At 47.9% G+C, this 22020-nt stretch overlaps 2 protein-coding genes across 2 annotated transcripts; one reads left to right on the top strand and one right to left on the bottom strand.

Moving 5' to 3' along the window:
- Positions 1–4758: 4758 nt before the first annotated feature.
- LOC119311590 (ribosome biogenesis protein BOP1 homolog) lies at positions 4759–12460 on the top strand. Its single transcript, XM_037587243.1, has 17 exons — positions 4759–5000; positions 5092–5199; positions 5288–5442; positions 5846–5963; positions 6461–6562; positions 7309–7468; positions 7645–7753; positions 7861–7963; positions 8159–8309; positions 8698–8830; positions 8907–9010; positions 9085–9155; positions 9238–9298; positions 9628–9855; positions 10036–10120; positions 10804–10982; positions 12048–12460. Exons 1-17 carry the CDS (start codon positions 4875–4877, stop codon positions 12131–12133), a joined length of 2079 nt encoding a protein of 692 aa, XP_037443140.1. The 5' UTR covers positions 4759–4874; the 3' UTR covers positions 12134–12460.
- A 5869-nt stretch (positions 12461–18329) lies between these two features.
- LOC119306916 (zinc finger protein 2-like) lies at positions 18330–18814 on the bottom strand. Its single transcript, XM_037583005.1, has one exon. The coding sequence runs from the start codon at positions 18777–18779 to the stop codon at positions 18330–18332; it is 450 nt and encodes a 149-aa protein (XP_037438902.1). The 5' UTR covers positions 18780–18814.
- Positions 18815–22020: the final 3206 nt, after the last annotated feature.

A 22020-nucleotide genomic window follows, 5' to 3' on the forward strand; every position in this document is an offset into this window, starting at 1 on the left:
TGCATAGTTGTTAGGATCCTGGAGCGATTCCTGGAGTAGGATAAGGCTAGTTAGTGAGTGTGGTCGTGCATGCATGGATTAGTTTGTTAGTGGCCGAGCGTGGCGGCCTGTTAGTTCGTGCGTGACTTAGTGGCCCGGCCAGGTTGTGCGTGAGGGCCAACAGTCTATGTATATATATGTCACACCGATCAATGAGAAAAGTGAGGCCGAGAGGGCTGGGAAAAACACAATGTAGTCTCTTGTTCCACCAAGGAGAAGGGCCTCTCGTGCAAAGTAACAGCTGGTCTTCTTCTTGGTTGTGTGTGTGTGTTGAGTTCCCCACCATGTGTGTGTGCGTTCTTGTGTTCTTGAGAGAAGAAGAGAGAAACCTCAGGAGAGTTGTGCGAGGCAGCTCGAGGTAGAAGAAGAAGGTCGGCGCTGCGAGAGGAGCGGCGCCAACAATTGGCATCAGAGCCTTGTCGATCCGCGACGGTGACAGGGGCGTGACGGACTCCATGTGAGGTGGAGGAAGGCGGTGCGGCGGACTCCATGCGAGATGGAGGCCGGCGGCACAAGGAGGAGGCTGGTGGCGGCGCGAGGCCGCTGGTGGCTTTGACGGCGCGAGGCTGTTATGAGGAGAAGACGGTGTGGCGATCGGCGCCGCGAAGGCGTCGTCCACGTCAAGAGATGGTCGTTGCATGCGGCAGGAGGTCGTGTTACACGATGCTGCGATGGCGTCGTCCATGGCAAGACGGCATGGTGATTGGCGTCGCGAGGACGTCATCGACGACAAGATGGTCCATGGTGACCGGCGCTGCAACGGTGCCGGTGGCGGCGAGGGCCCGGTTGCGGCGTTGCGATGACGTCGTCAAATGGCGGTGGGTGATCCGCGTCGAAGATTGTGATGGACAGAGAATCAAGATTAGAGGGGAAAATGTTAGGATTAATCTTGATTGTGTATCTTCATTATATTTTCGTTTAGCATGTAGTCTAGTGTAGGTTGATGGTTGTCCCGTGAAGCTTCATCTCAGCATGCGGAGGAGGCGTGATGCCGGGCTGCCGGGCGATAGGCGAGCATGGCGAGATGCCGATGGCAGCGTGAGGCAGCATGTCCGTGTGATGCGGCAAGCACAAAGAGGCTGGAGTGTGACGGGCTGCACGAAGAGGTTGAACCGGGCGATCCGGTAAGTCATTATCAGTTGCATACATTGCTAGTTTGGTTGGGTCTGTGGCCGTTGACGAGGCTGCCCAAGTACTGGCCGTGCATGTAGTTCTGCATGTTGAGGCGGTCAGATGCATAGTTGTTAGGATCCTGGAGCGATTCCTGGAGTAGGATAAGGCCAGTTAGTGAGTGTGGTCGTGCATGCATGGATTAGTTTGTTAGTGGCCGAGCGTGGCGGCCTGTTAGTTCGTGCGTGACTTAGTGGCCCAGCCAGGTTGTGCGTGAGGGCCAGCAGTCTATGTATATATATGTCACACCGAGCAATGAGAAAAGTGAGGCCGAGAGGGCTGGGAAAAACACAATGTAGTCTCTTGTTCCACCAAGGAGAAGGGCCTCTCGTGCAAAGTAACAGCTGGTCTTCTTCTTGGTTGTGTGTGTGTGTTGAGTTCCCCACCATGTGTGTGTGTGTTCTTGTGTTCTTGAGAGAAGAAGAGAGAAACCTCAGGAGAGTTGTGCGAGGCAGCTCGAGGTAGAAGAAGAAGGTCGGCGCTGCGAGAGGAGCGGCGCCAACAGAGGTTCTATCCAGGATTCCTGCTTCATGGCGTGTATGCAGTAGAGAGAGAGAGAGCAGAAATGGGGAGGAGAGAGAGAGAGCAGAAGTCTAGAGACATGAGAGAAGGAAGAAGAGACAACATGCAACTTCTTAAGAGAGAGAGAGAAATAGAGAGAGAGAGAGAGAGAGAGAGAGAATGTGGAGACAACAGGTGGGACAGAGGTACTGCTGCTACAATAAGCATGCATAGATTACTATTCACATGTTATGCAAATCGCGCTGGGTAGCAAAGCATGGTTGAGATCTCAAGGGAAGGGAATCTGCCGTGAGAGGTATAGATAGGAGGTCCACCAGAGCTTGGCCTTGAAAAAAACATGATCATTCTGTAGCTAGTGTTCTTTGACCTGTCGAGCACCCATTACTCTAGTCGCCGCCCGTCCGATGTGGTCCGCCCTAGTTGCTTACCAAAAACGCCACCGACGTGCTCCTCTATGCCAGGCCCAATTCCCCTGCTCGGCGCGCACCATGCTACCAGTAACAACAACATTTGTTGGGGCCCCAGCTCACCGCCCCCTTGTTACTCAGCACATCCGACCATGGACACGCTCATCGACCTTTGAAACAAACCATGTTCGTTGGAAACTCCCTTTACCCGTGGGGCTCCATGCCTATCAGATACAATCATGTTCGTTAGAGACCCAGCTCACGGCACAACCCAAGCTGCTTGCCCCGTCATGTGAGCGTGTCTACACCCAGCCCAGGAGATGCTATCAACCAAGACAAGGCACGACCCAGGAGAGAACGAAAAGAGCCAGTTGGCTTACAAGAGTTGAGTTTGCCGAACCTTCTAACTATAAGTAGTTCTCTTTGTCGATCATTGCAACTTGGAACGAAAGGAATAAGATAGGCTAGGAACATAATGCACCAGTGACTCACCTTGAGGGTGTGGACCGGTGGAATAGGTCGACTCCAACCACTGTTTTTGTTTGAAATTCGAATCTCCATGAATTACTTCCCTTCCCCAGGTTGATTGCTAGACCCACTAGTGTGTTCCTCACAGTTGTATTAGTTTCAGTTCAAATCCTGGACACCCGACACATCACCACGGGACGAGGTTCCACGACCGGCGGAAAAAGCAAGCTGTGGAGTGGCTCAAGTCGGAGAGTCGCGCCATTTACGACCTTCTCAATATGGAGTTTTGCCACGGATACATGGGAGAGGTCGCTCGGGAAGATGAGGATCTTGTAGCGCTTCACCGCCCATAGCTGGACACAACAAGGCGGCACTAGATCGAGTCAGGTGAGGCGAGGGGGAGGGTTAGGCTGTTGGCGATTGGGAGGAGCGAATAAAGGAGAGGACCGAGGAGATGGGATTGAGCGAGACGAAGCATAGGGAACGATCAGAGGAAGGAACATTCGGGCCGGAATTAACAAGGGTGATTTTTTCATACGTTCTTTTTGGATAGGAATAAAATAGAAGAGATTACCATCCATTATTGAAGTGATGAATTAACCGTGTCATGCATTACTAGATAAGATGTTGATTGCCATACTTGAATTGATTGTATTGCAAAATATTGATTGGGTTTGTCCAGCTAGATGAAAACCGTTTTAAACAGTAAACCGGGAGCATATGAAAATCGATGGAAGGGTGGGAGGGACAGACGAAGGGATCAGACTACGTAAGATGGGAGACATGACTGAACATATTTTTTAGGTAGTAGAGATTAACCTATAAATTTCCATACTCTTACTAAGTATTTCAACAATTACTCTATTTAATGGACAAACCTCTTGTTTTTTTGTGTGGAAATAGAATCTCGCTAAGGAAGACTTGATGAATAAGCAAAAAGATCAAGCTAGCTTTCTTTGAGTTGTTCCATCCTATGAAATATTGTAAATTTGTAAAGTTTCCTCCACCAGCTCAATTTATTGCATCATCGAGAGGGTGGTGAAGATGCTGATTTGTTTTGTTTCTTTGCAAGGAGAGGGTGATTAAGGCGATATAGTGATGACCGAGGAGGAAAGGAGTGGGAAATAGAATTAGTTTGTCGTTGTATGAGTAGAAAACCACATGCCGTCACACATGACCAGCGCACCAGAACAGCAACCGCCGTCGATGAAGAGAAACATAGACTAGAAGGATCCAAACTGTAGACATAGACGTATATGAACGAAGACCAGATCCAGTCGGATCCTCCAAGACAAATGCCAACCGGATCCCACAAGATCCTTTGGAGACAAACCTCCACACGCCTTCCAAAAATGCTTAAACATCACCAGGACGGGGGCTAGGCGGGGAGGACCTTATTCCAACTTCAAGAAGCTGCCGCCCCCTCATCTTCTTGAGCATGACAAACTCTAACAAAACTCAAAAAAGCACATAAAAAACGGAGCCCTCCCACCGGTAAAGGTCGGGATCCATCGGGTCTTCATGATCCAAGGACCATAGGAGATGAGATGGACAGGCGGTAGGGCCGACGAGAGGCAGGGAAACCCTAGAGGAGAGTTCCGCAGGAGGAGGCAGGAGCGAAGGACGATTTGATGAATAAGCAAAAAATATCAAGCTAGCTTTCTTTGAGATGTTCCATCCTCTAAAATTTTGTAAATATGTAAAGTTTCCTCCACCAGTTCAATTAATTGTATCATCGAGAGGGTGGTTAAGATCCTGTATTTTCTTTTTGCAAGGAGATGGTGATTAAGGTGATATAGTGATGACCGAGGAGGAAAATATTGGGAAATAGAATTAGTTTGTCTTATATGAATAGAAAACCACACACCATCATATTTGACGCACCGTCTGAATTTTAATCTTCGTTTACTCACTTTTTGTATTTCGTGGCAACGCAGGAGCATTCAGCTAGTCCATATAATAAGATCTTAATCTTTTGAGTTTTGACCCCTTTTGAATTTGCACGCCACATTCCTTAGGAAAAATTTAGGTTTTGTCCATTGGGCCGGCGCGAGACCACGATACTGATGGATGATGGAAGCTGGGCCGGCCCGGCCCTTGGCATGGGGGATTTCTTCTTGCATCCATCCGACACCGCGAGCAGCAAAGCGAAGCGAAGGAACACTCTTTCCCCTCCGTCCGTCCCCTCCTAAAACCCTAGCAGCCCAGGCGGCGGCCTCCCCCCTCCACCACCGCGCCGCCCAAACCCCCAGCCTCTCGCCGTCCGGAATGGGGCGCGTCGACGGAGAAGACAAGGCCGCGCTCTCCCCCGGCGGAGACGACGCCGCCGATCTCTCCCCCGACGATTCGCCGTGGAGCGACAGCGCCTGGTCCGAGGACGAAGACGATGACGAGGTCCGCCCCACCCTCCTCCTCGCCCCATCGATTTTTTTCTTATTATTATTAGTCGGATTGTCGCTGATGTTTGCCCGGGTTGCCGCCGCAGGCCTCGCTGTCGTTCGAGGACAGCGGCGAGGGCTCTGACGCCGACTCCGACGGCCTGGAGGAGGAGGATGACGCCGCGGCGGAAGAGAGCGACTCCTCTGAGGACGAGGTGATTTAGCTGCTCCATGGCCATTTTAGTTGCGTACCTGGGGGACGGACTCCCAAGGTTATTATCAACTGGCATTGTTGTGCTGCAGGTTGCGCCGCGGAACACCGTCGGGGACGTGCCGCTTAAGTGGTACAAGGACGAGGAGCACATCGGGTACGACATCTCCGGGAGGAAGATCAAGAAGCGGGACAGGGATGGCAAAATCGACAGCTTCCTCAGCAGCAAAGATAACGATGATGACTGGTACGAGGCTCCAACTCGATTGGCTGCTATATAGAATCGCGGGGTCTACCCTCAATGAGAACTTGACGATGGGATTAGTTATCCGTATGCTGCAACTTGCAGCTAAGAAAACAGGGGCTGAACAAACGGTTATCTTTTAGCTTCAGTATGAGTGCCTTTTATCATCTCACTCCAGTCTGTCATACTCCAGAACTAGCTATCCTATGCCCAACTCTGATTTTAGAGTTTGCATACTCAGCTGATATGAGAAAGCCTTGCCTAGTATCCCTGCAGTCTTGCACGATATGGAGTTAAATTGTTTTTCATCCCTTACATTCGTTCATATATTGTCTGATGCTAAGTTAGGTGGGTCTGGGTTACCTTACTGATTAAATGCCCCATCCTCACCTCTTGCCAAGTATAGGAGAAAGCTTTGGGATGACTATAATGGCGAGGAGGTGAAGATTACCAAGGAAGAAGCTAAGATAATTAGTAGACTGATGAAGGGGAAGACTCCACACGCCAATGTTGATCCTTATCCAGTAAGTGTAACCGCCAAAATCATCGTACATTCATTTGAAGTGCTCCTTTTGTAACTACTCTGTAAAAATGACCCAGTTGGCCTGCTTAGTGGTTATTGTTTGCCAGTCACTGTTGTTGTGTATCTATATGATAAACATTTAATAGTGAATTCCATGTTGGCATTTACTAAGTGTCATGCATAATACTTGTTCTTTATGGACATAATTTTTACTTACCTGTACGAGTAATAATTTAAGCTGTAGTTGACATGTCAGCGGTGATTATGTACATGCATGCAAATTGAAATTATTCTTTTACAATTCATGGTTTCCATCCATTCTCTCTACATATAACTATAATGTTCAACACGGACCGACTAAATTTCTCTTAGCATTATGTTGACTGGTTTGATTACGCTGATCATTTAAGTTAATTCTTTTACAGTTTACGATTTCCTTTCATTTTCTATACACATAACTATAATGCTCAACGTGGACTGAGTGAACTTTTCTTGTAGGATTATGTTGACTGGTTTGAATATGCTGATAAAGGCCATCCACTTTCTAACGCTCCCGAACCAAAGAGGCGATTTGTTCCCTCAAAGTGGGAGCAAAAGAAGGTATATCCTGAGTTTCCTCCTCTTTTATGTTATGTTAGAGCTTTTCATAAAATCTACATGCTCTTCAATTTATTTTAAGATACATTAAACTGCAGGGATGGTTTGTTAATCTGTTCGTTTGAGATCTGAAATATCTTGCTTAAGAAAAGAACTACCCCATTGAAATGTATTTTCTACAGAATGGTCTAAGAAATTTGTGCCACAACGAACTGATAATTGTTGGGCAGGTCATGGGTGATATTTTAGTACATGATTATGATGTGTTTCTAGTTTTCATGTTTTTGCTGTCTGCCTTGAATTGTTTACTGTTTAGATTAGATTTTCAGATTTCGCGGTACTAAGTTATTGCATGTTGCAGCAAAGGATTACTGATGTTAGTTTAATTTCCACTGTTGTCCGGTTGCCTAGAATTTTGTGGGCAACCATTGAATAAGACCATGTGATCTTAGTACTCCATAAACAGACTCAGTAGCCATACAACTAATTTGTTATGTATTTCTGAAACTGTTTCAGAAGTTTGGATTCTTGTTGTATATGCTTTCTCGCTGGGTAAGAATTATAGAGATTATGTGCTGTTAGTACTGGTCAAATAGTCTCAATTGCCACAGAACTTATTTGTTAGTTTCTTTCTGAAAGTGCTTTGGGATTGTATTTGTGCTATCATGTTTCTTTCCTGTCATTTATAACTAATAATTACTTGGCATTGCCATTTACTTTATATTTTACCCCATTGTTCTTTTTGGAAGGTTGTTAAACTCGTTAGAGCCATTCGTAAAGGATGGATCAAGTTTGACAAGCCAAAGGATGAGCCAAACTATTACCTCTTGTGGGGAGATGACACTGATACAGCAGACAATAAGCGGCAAGGCTTGAGCTACATCCCTGCACCTAAACCAAATTTGCCAGGTACTGGCATGCCATCATTTTGCAAGCCTGTCTTACCTGAAAAGTTTTTCAGCAATTAATTTGACCGGATGACCTCCCATTCTATTGAAATGGATTGAAACAGTCTTGGAATGGGCATTTCTGTTCCGTAGTTGATGTTCTATTCATTCATGATGCCATTAATTTCTTCTATTCAGGTCATGAAGAGTCGTATAATCCTTCTGTTGAATATATTCCCACACAAGAGGAGATAGATAACTACCAGCTTATGTATGAGGAGGACAGGCCGAAATTCATCCCACGGCGGTATAATTTCTTTCACATTGTCATTATGATTTTTCTTTTGCATGGTCCGATTCGTCTGGGGAAATTTTGTTATGTGACCCCTTTATTTTGTGCCGTTGATTATGCAGATTTGAATCTCTTAGAAGTGTACCTGCCTACGAGAAGGCACTTAGGGAAGGATTTGATCGGTGCCTAGATCTTTATCTATGTCCTAGAACTCGCAAGAAGCGTGTAAGTGCAGGATATATCTTCTTTTCATAACTACTCCCTCCATTCCAAAATAGATGTGCCTTTTCATAACAAAGTTGAGTCATCTATTTTGGAACGGAGGGAGTATATATGTGCCTTTATTGCCTGGATTCCAGTTTATCTTCTATTATCGTGATGCTGTTTTCAATGCATGATGATTATTTGACAATCCCACAGATAAACATTGATCCTGAGTCGCTCAAGCCAAAGTTACCCAGTAAGAAGGATCTGAGGCCATATCCACGAACTTGTTACCTTGAGTTCAAGGGCCATGGTGGTCCAGTGACGTCGCTGTCAGTTGAAGCAACAGGGCAGTGGATAGCATCAGGTATAGACTGTAGATATTTATTTTCTATGTTCTTCCTGAATATATATGATAATGTTCTGATGGTTCAAATGGTAATGAACTCAATGTGATTAGTTAATTTGCTTTGAACTCTGATGTTTGGTCAGACCATTTCATAGAAGGCCCTTAACACTTTTGGTGTAACCAACTTTATTAGTATGCATGATATACAAAAGTAGTAAATGATAGTGCTGTAATGCCAAATATTATTGACCTAATCTCAAGATTCCAAAAAGAGGAGGGTCTTATATTTGTAGAAGGGTGAGGAATTGGACAAGATAATTCCGTGAAAAGGCTCCTTTGCTCCATGAGTTGATCTCATCAACTTGAGCATGGCATTTTCTTATATTACAGTTCTTCTTTGCTGAAGGTTCATCTGATGGAACAATTCGTGTTTGGGAGGTTGAAACTGGTCGCTGTCTTAAGGTTTTCAATGTTGGTGCTGATGTCCATCATATTTCGTGGAATCCTTCACCTGAGAGGCCCATTCTGGCTGCTATTGTGTATGCCTTCGCCATTCACAAGTATACTTCATTTTCTGGCGTTACACATTCTCACCATTCATCTTATTTTGTGCAGTGGCCGTGATCTTCTGCTTCTTAACACTGAGGTGGGGGATGAGGAAACTCAAGTGAGGACAAAGCAGCTCCTCCATGTCGAGGAACCGACCCCTGAAGATGATGGTAATAGTTGTCACCCAAACAATTCTTCCACCACCCTTGTTCACTGTGTTCTTAAATATTTAATTATATTGCAGGTGATAAGAAACCAGCTGTGAGGTGGGTGAAGAATGACAAATTTGACGGAATCACATTGATTCATCATAGGGTATAATTACTTGAGTGTTACTTATCATTCTCCTAAATGCGTGGCTTTTTGTTCGCATGCTTACTCTTGTTTTATTGTTCAGGCTGCATCAACTGTGGAGTGGCATTCAAAGGGAGACTATTTCACGACAGTTGTGCCAACTGATATCCTCTTTGCTTTGTTTAATTTATTAGTGATGCATGAGCACAATAACGAATATGTTCTAAAATATTTTTCTCTAGATTCAATCTTGGAGCTGCCATGCAACATTCTAACTATATCAAGATAATCATTTGTGACGGTTCTATAGTGTGTGCCCCAGCAAAGTTGTCTTTTCTTTCTTTGTTTCAGAGCTGTGTGCTTTTCTTTCTTATTGGGTCACTCTTTCAGTTCATAGTTACTAGATATGCATCCCCGCCTCCATAGTGTGTACACAGATTCTTCAAATTTTGATTATCTATTCTTCCGTTTGTCTACCTTAATTCCTTTGTACGTGAATCAAGGGCTGTACTGTTGCATCAGCTCTCCAAGAAGCATTCTCACCATCCTTTCCGTAAATTGCCGGGACTCCCTGTTGCAGCAGTATTCCATCCAACTCAAAAGATGTTCTTTGTTGCCACTAAGAAGTTTGTTCAGGTTTATGATCTCCAAAAGGCAGAGGTAGTGAAAAAGCTGGAGTCAGGTCTCCGGGAAATTTCGTCTATCTCCATCCATCCTGGTGGTACGTATAAAACCAACTGTTTACTAATTTACCAAGATTGACTAATTTACCAGTTGATAAATCTCGGGCTGGTTCATATTGCCTTTGCATCTAAGCTGTAAACCAGTTGTTAGAACTAATTGTAGTGCAACACTGTTTGTTGGATTGCCTTATTAATGGCATTGCAATTCTTTCATGCAGGTGATAATGTTATTGTGGGAAGTAAAGATGGTAAAATATGCTGGTTTGATACTGATCTATCTACGAGGCCATACAAGATGTTAAAGTATGACTTCTCTTACCTTTAGTCTCATTGTTTCTGTATTTTGTTTTCAGTTTTACTCCCTCCGCAAACTAATATAAGACGTTTAGATCACTTCTTTAGTGATCTAAACGCTCTTATATTAGTTTACAGAGGGAGTACATTGGCAAGGCTAATGTTTTAGGCAGTTGATTGTTATTATTTTATCTTTTCTTTGTTCAAATTTAGTTCAGCCAACTTAATGTTTGTTATGGACCTTAATACAAGTTGTTTTATGTACCAATCACTAAATTCTTGAATGTACGATACGTACCACATGCTTTGCTACCTGATGTGGCCGTCGATTAATCAAACGACACTACATACCACATGCTTTGCTATCTACTGCGGCCACAGATCACTCCTTTACGCTAGTCTTCAAACTCATGTTCGAACTTATCCTTCTTGACAGTACCGCTATGCGCAAAAGTGTTATCTATTAAATGTCGATGATTTCTGCTGCTTAGTCTTCCGGTGCCCATGTTTGAATGGTCTTCACTGTAAAAACAACTTCATGTTTTTTCCGGTTCTAGTTATTGTCTTCTGGTTCTAAGTTATTGTCTTGTTTCTAAAAATCTCATTACATACAGTGTTCTTTTTTGGACAGTACCCACTAGTTATACTGTTCTGTATGAGTTCATATTTTGTATTTATTTTCTTTATTTCAGGAACCACTCGAAGGATATAACCAGTGTTACTTTCCACCGGAGATACCCTCTTTTTGCCTCGTCATCGGAGGATTGTACAGCTCATGTGTTCCATGGGATGGTCTATGCTGATCTCAACCAGAACCCACTTATTGTGCCACTGGAGATTCTTCGTGGCCATTTGAGTTCAGATAGAAGAGGTATATTGTCATACATCATGTGGTTTCTATAATTCACATTATTTTACATCTTCCGTTTGTAGATTCTTCTTATTTGCACTCATAGACATTTTAACTTTCATCAACAACAACAACAACAACAAAGCCTTTAGTCCCAAACAAGTTGGGGTAGGCTAGAGGTGAAACCCATAAGATCTCGCAACCAACTCATGGCTCTGGCACATGGATAGCAAGCTTCCACGCACCCCTGTCCATAGCTAGCTCTTTGTCGATACTCCAATCCTTCAGGTCTCTCTTAACGGACTCCTCCCATGTCAAAATCGGTCGACCCCGCCCTCTCTTGACATTCTCCGCACGCTTTAGCCGTCCGCTATGCACTGGAGCTTCTGGAGGCCTGCGCTGAATATGCCCAAACCATCTCAAACGATGTTGGACAAGCTTCTCCTCAATTGGTGCTACCCCAACTCTATCTCGTATATCATCATTCCGGACTCGATCCTTCCTCGTGTGATATGGCAGTGGCTAAACTCAGTTACATTCTTATGTTTTTCACTGGAAGAATGCAAGTCATATATGCTTTTGCATTGAACCTCACATTAATACATTGTAGTTTCCTTGATCCATATGGTGCCAGTTTGAGCTGAAGTATGTTTGATGTGCTATGTTCTCATATCTGATCACTTATTACAAATTACACTAAATTGCTTATAGCTGTACTTGCTTTTGATGGTCTATTTGGTGCTTGTAGTTTTTTGAGAATCAGGGACAGACTAGTGTAATATTGAGTCTGTAATGTTGTAGCATGTGTCTTGTCAAATTAAAATTATTCGTAAGGAAGAAAGTTAGATTCGGTTAATTGACCCAAGCAGTCTTTTGGGGCATATGGGCCCCGAAGGATGCATAATTGCAAATTCAAGGTTTGGGCAGGATCAAATTTGTACTCATAGAAGGAAATGTGCATTTATCATTTTGCGTCGCCAAAAGTTATTTTTGTTTATAACAACAATGATCTAGACATTGTGCATACACAAAGCTATGCTTTATGCAAATCTTGTAACGATAGGTTATGGTTTTGTTGCTGTGCAGGAGTTTTGGATTGCAAATTCCACCCAAGACAACCGTGGCTGTTCACTGCTGGCGCCGACTCGGTGATTAGGCTTTACTGTGATTGATGATGATGCCTTCAAGGAGCATGCAGTTTTAGGTGCCAATCTCGACGGGGGCTTTTCACGATGATGATGATGTTCTGCCGTTTTGCCAAGAGTCACATGCCGGAGCCAGGAAGGAATTACGCCTTGTTGCGATTTGTGATGTCAGTTTTGTTTGGAGAGATTGTTGTATCTTTTTTTATTCTTGTTATATGTGTAACAATTAGTAGATGAGAGGGAAAAGTTAGCTGTGTAATAACAGCAGGGTGTGGAAAGAGAAGTATTCTATTCCACACGTAAATTTGGAGCTGCCGCTTCTTTTTTCTTTTTGATGAGATGTATTCTTGTTCAGTTACATGGTCTCCAAGGCCATTGCAGCTGCGCATCAGCATGGCTGCTGCCGCCGCCGCCAACGTCCAAGGGACTTTTGGCTGCCTGCTGAGCCACATCGTCGTGGTGCCCACACTGTAGGATGGCTACGAAGACGCTCTTCAAATTTACCCTAAGAGATACAGATCTGTGTATTTATCCGAAGTGATTCCAAACAAGTCGCAATGAAACTTTCTCGATGATTTTGATGGCTTTGACACCAAATTATGGTTCCGATTTGAAGGGATATCACATAGATGGGCGCAGATTGGACGATGCGACTAATGAAATCTGGTTTGCAAGGTCGTTGTACAACTCGATGCAAATTGGAATTGGGGTGGGGATGAGCACTTTAAATAATCCCATTTTCCGCGTTAGTTCGTGTTGGTCACATGGCTTAATTAGGAGGGATTGTTCAGCGGGAGGATCTACTGCCACATTTCAGAGCATGGCCCACCACACGAACACGCACCACACCATGGTCTTCGTTGATCTCAAGATGACTGTTACCTCTCCAGTGATCTAAAACATCTTATACTTCCCATGTTTCTTTTTAGTCAGTATATAATATTTAGTTAAAGTCAAACTTTGTAAAGTTTGACTAACTTTATAGAAAGAAATATCAACATCTACAATAAAGCTATATTGTATGAAAATTAATTTCATGATGCATCTAATAATATTGATTTTATATTTTTAATCTTGATATATTTTTCTATAAACTTAGACCAAAGTTGACAAAGTTTGACTTCGACTAAATTTTATATGCAGACTAAAAAGAGACAGAGGAAGTATTTGTTTATAGAGGAAGTACTTGTCATGCATGATCACAAAGTTATACAAGATGAGCAGGCCTCACCTTGTGGTTGATAGCCGGACAGTCTTCATGCACGCGCCCCTAAGGACTAGCGTCCTATCAGATCTCGCCGTCGCACACGGACGGCAAAAAAACACTAACACCCCTGTTTAAAGGAAACAACAAGAATCTACGCCGGAGCTCTATCGATTCCACCCAGACACACGAACTCAAAGAGGATTGGAGCCCCAAAGACCAACACCGACTTTGTAGGGTAACCCATAAAAATAGTGTTAGTTGCATGCTTCGAACTTCTTGCCCTCTTTGCACTTGCAAACCAATTTCAATGGATGTGCAGATTAAACCGCCGTGTCATCATTTTTTATTGAAAAGGAGGATGACTCCGGGCCTCTGCATCTGGGCGATGCATGCAACCATTTTATTAATTATTCACAAATATCTTACAAAGTAATACATCAGTAAGTCTGAAGCCACCATCTTGACAACATCTGTCGCTACTCCTATCCACTTGATGAAGGGGTGTCGATTGTCCAAGCCGAATACCAAACATACCTCACACCAAAGCCTAACATTAAAGTCGGATGTCCCAACCAAGACGCATTGCCGGGTCCGGGGCACCCACCGGTCCGACACACTCTTAGAGGCCGCAACCGCCATCTCCCACCGATCCATCTTCAGAGCCGGTACTGACACATCGACCTTGCCAGGTCTATCGTCGACGCCACCACGGCGCCAGACAACGCTACCTCCCTACACGCGTCCATCATCACACATCCGTCACCGAGACCCTGCCGCGCCATGCCGCCGAGGCTCCACGTGTCGAGGTGTCACATGGTGAAAGAGCATGGTGCCCCCATGTGTGGTTTTGGTAATTGATGACATTCTCTATGGATTAATGGTTGCCTTGAGGTATATTAGTAGGATCTGCTCATAGGCTTTTCTTGAAGTCCATTTATTGGTTTCATGGAGTTTATGTGATGATCAATGTGTTATTCAAGGAATTATCCAAGGATTAGTCATAGAGAAGACATGATACAAGGTTGATCACAACTAAGTCAAAGAGTGAATCAAGGTGATCAACACACAAATCGTCAAGATGTATCGAGAGCGATCAAGTGATCCCATGGTATGGTAAGCATTGTATATTACGCTTTGTGTACTAACCCATGGTCTATGTGAGAGTTCTATGTGGGGTTAGGTTGCGTTGTGAAAGTTCAAGAGGAGCATCACTAAGAGATCACATGCTTGAAGCTTGACGTCCATTGTGGTGACAATGGACTTGTGAAGATGTGCTGAAGAGTGGCTCACCCATAGTGGTGTATGGGGGAGCAATCTACTAGTCTTCATCGAGCCAACGCAATCAAGAAAGATGGTCCAACTTGAGGGAGTCAAGATCGTCATCTTCTTGCTCAAGTGGACTTTGTGCAAGGCAAAGGTTTGCCCTTGATAGGTTTTCTATTTTACCGGTCTCATGGTGGTAGTTGGGAGACCAGTTTATAGGATCGATTGTTGTACTATCAAGGGGGGCTCTCAAGTGAGTAGCTTGATCGTATTTGCATCCTTGCATCATCTTTCTTGGTTCTTGTCTGGTTTTCTCTATGTGAGTTTTTGGGCTTTTGGTCATCTTCATGACAAGATCGAGTTCATCGAAAACAAAGTTCATATGCATCTTCTATGATGTTTTCGATGTTGGAGTTTTTGCCGGTTCTTCACGGATGGAGGTTTCACACCTATATATCATTAGGCATTTTTCTACTACCACTTCTTACTGTAACCAGTCGCTGTTGGATAGTATGTGTCGTCGTCTATCCAACAAGTTTGAGTTTGCTCTATTCGGAGCTCATTTGCAGAAGTTATAATAATTCTGGTTTTCCCGCATCCATCTGCTTTGCTTGGGCTTCTTTGTGGCACTCTCGTGGTAGTACCGCTCTGGGAAGCGGTAGTACCGCTTATAAATGGTACTTCCGCTATCCAGTACTGCAGCTACTACTGCTGCTTCTGGGAACTCGACTTTTCATGTCGGGTTGCGTGATAGTAGAATTGTAGTGCGAGCGGTAGTACCACTTATAAGTGGTAGAAGCGGTACTACCGCTCCACTTCCACTATCCAGTTGCTTCTGGATCTGTCACGCTCTCAGTGGTAGTAGCGCAACAGTGAGTGTGCGGTACTATAACTTATAAGCGGTAGTACCGCTCACACTGTACGGGTACCGGTGACTAGCCCCAAGGGTTATCATTTGTACGGGTTCGGTGACCGTCCTTAAGGGTACCTTAGTCGAATCACGACATCTTGCATCGTACGAGAGGGCATGAGGAGATTACGATGGCCCTAGTGGCATTTTGGGGAGCATTGTGCCTCTACACCGCTCCAAACGGAGATTAGCATCCTCAAGGGTGTGAACTTAGGGATACATCGTCGTCTCCGCGTGCCTTGGTTATCTCTTACCCGAGCCCTTTACTTATGCACTTTACTTTGTGATAGCCATAGTGTTTCTTGTTGTATATCTTGCTATCACATAGTTGTTTATCTTCCTTAGCGTAAGTTGTTGGTGCGCATAGGTGAGCTAGTTGTTTTATGTTTTGTGCTTGGCAAATTAAACACTAGTTTTATTCCGCATTTGTTCAAGCCTAAACCGTAACTATTTTAAAGCACCTATTCGCCCCCCTCTAGGCAACATCCACGATCTTCACATGGAACGCCGCTCCACTGCTGAGCCATCCACTGGTCCCTCAAGGCAATGCACACCTCCAAAAATGATGCCCCCACAGGGGGAACGACACGTGAGTGACGCCATCATCTGATCGACTGTTCAAGGGTTTTCCCCAAAATTAGCAAAAGGAGGCAGGAACTTCACCTCAATGATGCCTCCAAGAAGGAAACCGCCAAGGGTCTCACCATCACCGGCTCCGGCCACTGGCCGTAGACAAGGTTTTCACCCGGATCTTGTCCCATGAGCATCCATCCCACATCTTGTGCATTGACCAGACCACCTTCAAAGCCCCAGATCTGGCCTCGCAGATCCGGTGACCACCTATAGCAGCCCTGGCACACCGGCCATTGCCTGCGTGTGCCATCACTGGAGTTCGGGGAGAGGGCTGCCATCCCACCTCGCAAAACCGCAAGAGCCGTTGGGAACGGTCCCATGCGTGCTCGTCACCGTCACTGATCCGATCTAATCTGGAGCCGCCACCAAATCATCGGCGGAGTTACGCCTTGGTCAAGGACATCACCACGCCATGCCACCGTGGGTCGCCTGAGCTTCACCCGCCGCCACCTTCCAGGGCCGCCACCCCAGGATCCAGGCCAGGAGACCAGGAGACGCATGCATGCACCCAACTAGATCTAGCCGCTGCCCAGACCTCCACGGCGGTGGCGGTGGCCCGCAACCAGGCAGCCAAGCCTCCAGCCAAGGCTGCCGCCTGGAGCACGCCGTCGCGCCACCATAGATCAGATCGCGGCCGCGCTGTCTCGCGCTAGGAGATCTTGCCCCATCCTCTCCTACACGAGTCAGGGAGGATAACCCCCGCCACTGCTGTCGGCCGCCGGGCCTAGCCCATCGGCATCCTCCGGTGGCGTCATAGAGAAGGGAGGGAGGTGGTGGTGACCCTAGTGGCTAGGGTTTGGGGAGCCGCCTGAGTCGCCCATGACGGGGCGACGCGGGGACGACGATGATGATTTAGAAATCGTTATTTCCATGTCATCGGAGGACCCAAATAGCTAGACCAAAAAAATCAGCTATGTAATCCAGGGGAAAGTGAGGATATATATTTTTAAAAGGAGTGTGCGAGTTTTGTTTAAAAGAGCGCTTGTGGTATCAATATCTAAGGATGTGTGAGGGTATGAGTTGGGTAGACATCCAGTCAGATCATGGTGGATATTCGATCTTTGTAGCAGCTAGGCCAAGGTAGGGTGTCGTAATAGGCAGGGAGCAGTTACACGGCGGCAAAGACAGCAAAGCAATGTCTTTGCCGTTAGAAGTTCACTGTCGAGAAAATGGCCGTCGTTCAGCTAAGCAAGCAACTTCCAAGAAATGCAAGACAAGCGGACCTCACGCATAAGCAAGGGGGGGTCTAGCAGATAGTGCCCAAGCAAAAAGAAACAGTTTGATATTGTGCATGCAGTGCCAAAGAAGGTACTCCCGATTCCGCCCACTCCCCACCGTAATTGGATAACGATACCACTCGCCACGCCACAGCGAGAAGTTTGCTCCTTGCCGATTGCCTCCGCCACGGAGCCGCCTTGCAGTTGCAGCAGCACCAACGCCCGCGCCTGTGGCAGCCCTCGACGAGGTGAGGCCGCACGAGCACGAGTAGACGCGTCGACCGCTGATCCCCAACTGCAGATCTCCTCATAATCGTCGCCATCCTCGATTGGTGTTGATGCAGGAAGCTTTGGTGGCGGCTCTGGCTCTGGCGGGGATCCGTCGATGTGAGGCAGCTGATGCACTTCGTGTTCTTGTGCCCATTGATTTCTTCTTTTGTTTTATTTTCGAATTTTGGATTTGTTTCCTGGAGTTACTGCAGATCTGAAGTTGGTACTCCTACGATGGTTTATTAATTTGGTTACAGTCTATTTTAGAGCTGAACCAAACACGTTATGGATTTTGCTCATTTCGTTCACAGTGCCGGCGTAACCTCATTACGATTAAGTTTGCGTTACCTCCCTGAGCCAAACACCTCCGAGGCAACAGGTTACACGCGTGTATAAGCTACTCCCTCTGTTCACTCTTGTAAGACCTTGAAAATATTTTAGACAATGTACAAAACAATCTATTTTAAGTTTTCTCTGAAATGACTTATAAAAATGAACGGAGGGAGTAGCTTTTTAATCCATTTTAGCGTACACATATAAAATTAATTGATGAGCTGAAACAATCCATTGCACTAGGTAGGTACTCAATAGTTAATTAATCACCGGGTGCTTGCAACAATTAAGAACACTAGTAGTAGTGGTACTTGTTGACACGCTGGCGCATGCAGGTAGTGCCGCTCGAATATATGAACTCCACCGCCTCCCCGCCGGCCGTGGCGGTGCTCAGAGCTTGAGCGACAAGTCTATCTCATTCTCCGCCGTGGCCTCCCCGCCGGCCGTCTTGGTGCTGCGAGTGCCAGCCCAGCCGCCCATGCTCGCCGCGGGTGAAGTAGCGTAGCCCCAGAGCTCCCCGCCGCCGTGCAGCCAGCGGTGGGCGACGGCCGGGGAGGAAGGCGTGGCGTCGGCGTAGCGGCTGCGCCTGGCGAGGGTGCGCTCGAGCTTGTGGGCGTTCTGGTGGCCGCCGAGCGCCTGCGAGCTCAAGAACTTGCGGCGGCAGTAGTTGCAGGAGAAGGTCTCCCGCCCGCCGCCGCGCTGGTGCTCCGCGGCGACTGCAGCCGCAGAGGGGGACGCCGGGAGCCGGCCGTCTCGCTGTTGCGTGGTGGGGTTGAGGCGGAGTTCGAGTCTGACGCCGTGCAGCAGCAGCTGGTGCGACTGCGGCGCCTGGCCCTCCATAGTCGATGGCCGGAGCCGGCACGTCGAAGATGGTGCGCGCGGGCGGGAGTGTGTGGAGAAGGAGGCGCGGGGCGGTGTGAAGCGTGGACTAGCGCCCCGGTAATATATAGAGCAGCGAGCCCACTGAATGAACCAGCGCAGCGCTTGTCCGTTTAACTTGGTTGCCATGCCATTGCCAGATCTGGGTTCGACAAGATGTGGCCTCCCACATATCTCCTGACGCCGCCGTAAAATCAACCGTTCGGCGTATTATTTTTACTATAAATGACACTGGACGTCCTTATTTCGCCCACTAATCCCAAAACACTTATTGCATCGCATGACCCCATTCACGTCGTACCGGAAGGCGCTTCACTTGCACGCGGCGGCGCCGTTCGCGTAGGCGCCTTTGACCGGCGCCAACGACCTGCCGCCAGTGACAGCGGTCAAACGCGGCCAACCGGAAGGCGTCGCTAGGCGATTTTTCGTCAAAAGAGACCACCTGCCGAATCAAAATGACAAAAAAATCACCTCTGGATCAGATTGACAAAAGAGACCCCCACGGCCGTGGCGGCAGGCGCGCCAGGCAACGGGGACTGGTCTGGTGGGACACGCCGCCACCGTTTGAGGCGGCCGCCACTTTACCTTCTACGCTCGGGCTGACACACTGCCGCTGCCGCACGCGGGACGGTGGGCCGGCACTGTAGCTGCTGGCACCTGGAGCGCATTTGCTTGAACCGGACATACTCCCTCCTTACCGGTTTATAAGGCTCATATCTGAAATCTCACCAACCAAGGGAAATGTCTATTGGCTGGGATGAATTGAGCTGGTTTAGAAAGTGCCCAATAAGCTTTGGGCTTTTTCTTCGCGAAAACTGTGCGCGCCGCAATATTAATTCTCGGCCGTTCGACCCCCAACGCAATAACTCCAGCGCCCGCGTGCTCTATATGCTGCGCGCTAACGGCTGCATGCGCGCGCTCTCTCCCGCCTCCGCTCTGAACTTACTGCATGCGCGCGCTCTCTCCCGCCTGACCTCAAAACTAAACCGGCCCGTGCGCGCGGTCTCTCCCACCTCGCTCTCTCTCATCTGCATGGCGCATGCATAGGCCAGTTTCATTTTCATGGTTTGCATGCACGGCGCCAAACAACAAATGAAAGAAGCACCGCCAAAATCCTCTGATGCCATTAGCTCATTTTTTGGTTTTTCAGCGTTGGGGCCGCGAACTCGAACACTGCCTCTCCCGCCATAGCAAATCGTACATGCATTGCAGTATAAAGTGGTGGGCAGCAAGCAAGTTTAGCCACACCATTCTTCTCGACCTGGGTGATCGTGAGCTAGTGCACGAGCTGCTCGACCTTGTCGAGGAGCGCTGAGAAGTTATCGACGAACGCCTCGACTTGGTCCAGAAGCGCCCCCACTTCATCATCAGCATCGTGTTGACCCTCGCCTCCGGCGGGAAGCTGGCTCTCTGCGTGTGCATCAAACACATCATCAGCGGCGGACTGTGCGAACAGCATCTCCGTTGACAGCCGCGTCAGCAGCGCCCATGGCTACGGCGCCGCCGGAGTTCTCCGTGCCCATCACCAATGGCTGGAGCTCCTTCTCGACGTCCGGAATCCAATCTGACATCGCTTTGCTGCTCTCGTTTCGTATGTGGATGAAAAGAGTAGAGGAGGGTGGGTGAAAGAACACGAGTGCTTCGAGTCGTTTTAAAGAAGTGGGTGGTGCATGCATGCATGCATGCAGCGAGGGAGAGGAAAGGAGTTGGCCATTTCTCTTCGTACGAGAACAACAGCCAGCGAATTAATTGTGTGCGTAGGGATCGAAACGACCGAAGCGCTTCAACCGAGCGGACCACGAATTGAGCCTTATGTTATGGAAATCTGGCGATTTTGAAATGAGCCTTATAAACTGGTAAGGAGGGAGTAGCAGTTTTTTGGTCGTCCAATCAGCGTAATCACTAGAGATGATCTTAGCTAGCACCGGAAATGCATCCAGTAGAACCCCGTGCATGCAATGATGCCACTTAGTGACCCAACCCGTGCATGCAATGGTGGCAGCAAGTACAGTTCCGGCCGCCTCCTATGGTGGCGGCAGGGTCCACGATACCCAGCTCCGTTCCGTCCTGTGTGGCAAGGCGCTGAAAAACTGTAATGCGTAGGCTGCCGCCTGGCAGCGCGGCGGCAGGGCCGGCCGCCTCACGGCGTGGCGGCAGGTGCCACGTGTCGCCTGGCGCGCCTGCCGCCACGGCCGAGGGGGTCTCTTTTATCAATCTGATCAAGAGGTGGTCTTTTTTGTCATTTTGATTCGGCAAGTGGTCTCTTTTGACAAAAAATCTCGCTAAGCACGGCACGCCTGATAATTTAGCGTTTAACCACAATCTTAGAAACGCCTACTAATACGGCGTGTCATTTTTGACGGCCGCCGCGAGTTTTGCTAGGCGTGTATAGAAACATACCAGAGACACTTGGGCGCTCGTTTGTCGCTACTAAGGGCATCTTCAGCCGTTGGCCCCCTAGGAGGGGCAAAAAATCACCCCCTGGAGCGCACCGGCGCTAACCCGCGCACTGGGGGCGTGATGCCCCCCAGTCGCGGCGCCCATGGTTAGTCAAAAAAGTCAAATACGGCGCAAAAACGACTCAAATTTAACGCAAACATCGGCGAGTTCGTTCAAACTTAAACATATTTTACAAAAAAGAAAAAACTACCGCGGGCTACCCCCGCCGTCTCCCTCGCCGCCCGCCTCGCCGCCCGCCCATGCGGTTCTACATGCCGAGAAGGCTGTAAAACCGCGTGTAGTCACCGCCGTCGTCATCATCGTCGTCGTCGTCGTCGCCGCCCCCACCTACGCCTCCGCCGTCCCTGCTGCATCCCTCCCCCGGTTGGCGCGGTGGGTTGGACGGTCCGGGGGCGTCGTCATCGTCGTCGTCGTCGCTTTCGAGGACCACGACGCCGTGCTCGTCCTCGCGCCCACGCTTGCGGGCGGCGATCTCCTCCAGGGCCCGGCGCTGCCGGACCATCTTGTCGCGGAGGTAGTCGTCCCGCGCCCACCGCATGGCATCCTCGTGGGAGAAGCCGCGCCGGGCTATCTCCTCGTACTCCGCAGGGAAGCCTGGCTCCGGCTTGGGCTCGACGAGGACGAAGCGGCCGGTGGGTGGAGAGGCGTTGGCGCCGATGCGGACGCCGGAGCTGCGGGTGCGCGCGCTGACCGGCGTGCCCTGGGGCTCCGGCTTGACGGGGCGGAGGCAGGGCGAGCCGCC

This window comes from Triticum dicoccoides, chromosome 5B (assembly GCF_002162155.2).
Source record: "Triticum dicoccoides isolate Atlit2015 ecotype Zavitan chromosome 5B, WEW_v2.0, whole genome shotgun sequence".
Taxonomy (NCBI): Eukaryota; Viridiplantae; Streptophyta; class Magnoliopsida; order Poales; family Poaceae; genus Triticum; species Triticum dicoccoides.

Excerpts from the sequence above, each read along its gene's own strand:
- LOC119311590 (XM_037587243.1), top strand. The coding sequence starts at position 4,875 with ATGGGGCGCGTCGACGGAGAAGACAAGGCCGCGCTCTCCCCCGGCGGA. Across the intron at positions 5,200-5,287 it reads GCGACTCCTCTGAGGACGAG|GTTGCGCCGCGGAACACCGT; the intron begins GTGATTTAGCTG and ends GTTGTGCTGCAG. Across the intron at positions 9,856-10,035 it reads TATCTCCATCCATCCTGGTG|GTGATAATGTTATTGTGGGA; the intron begins GTACGTATAAAA and ends TCTTTCATGCAG.
- LOC119306916 (XM_037583005.1), bottom strand. The coding sequence starts at position 18,779 with ATGGAGGGCCAGGCGCCGCAGTCGCACCAGCTGCTGCTGCACGGCGTC.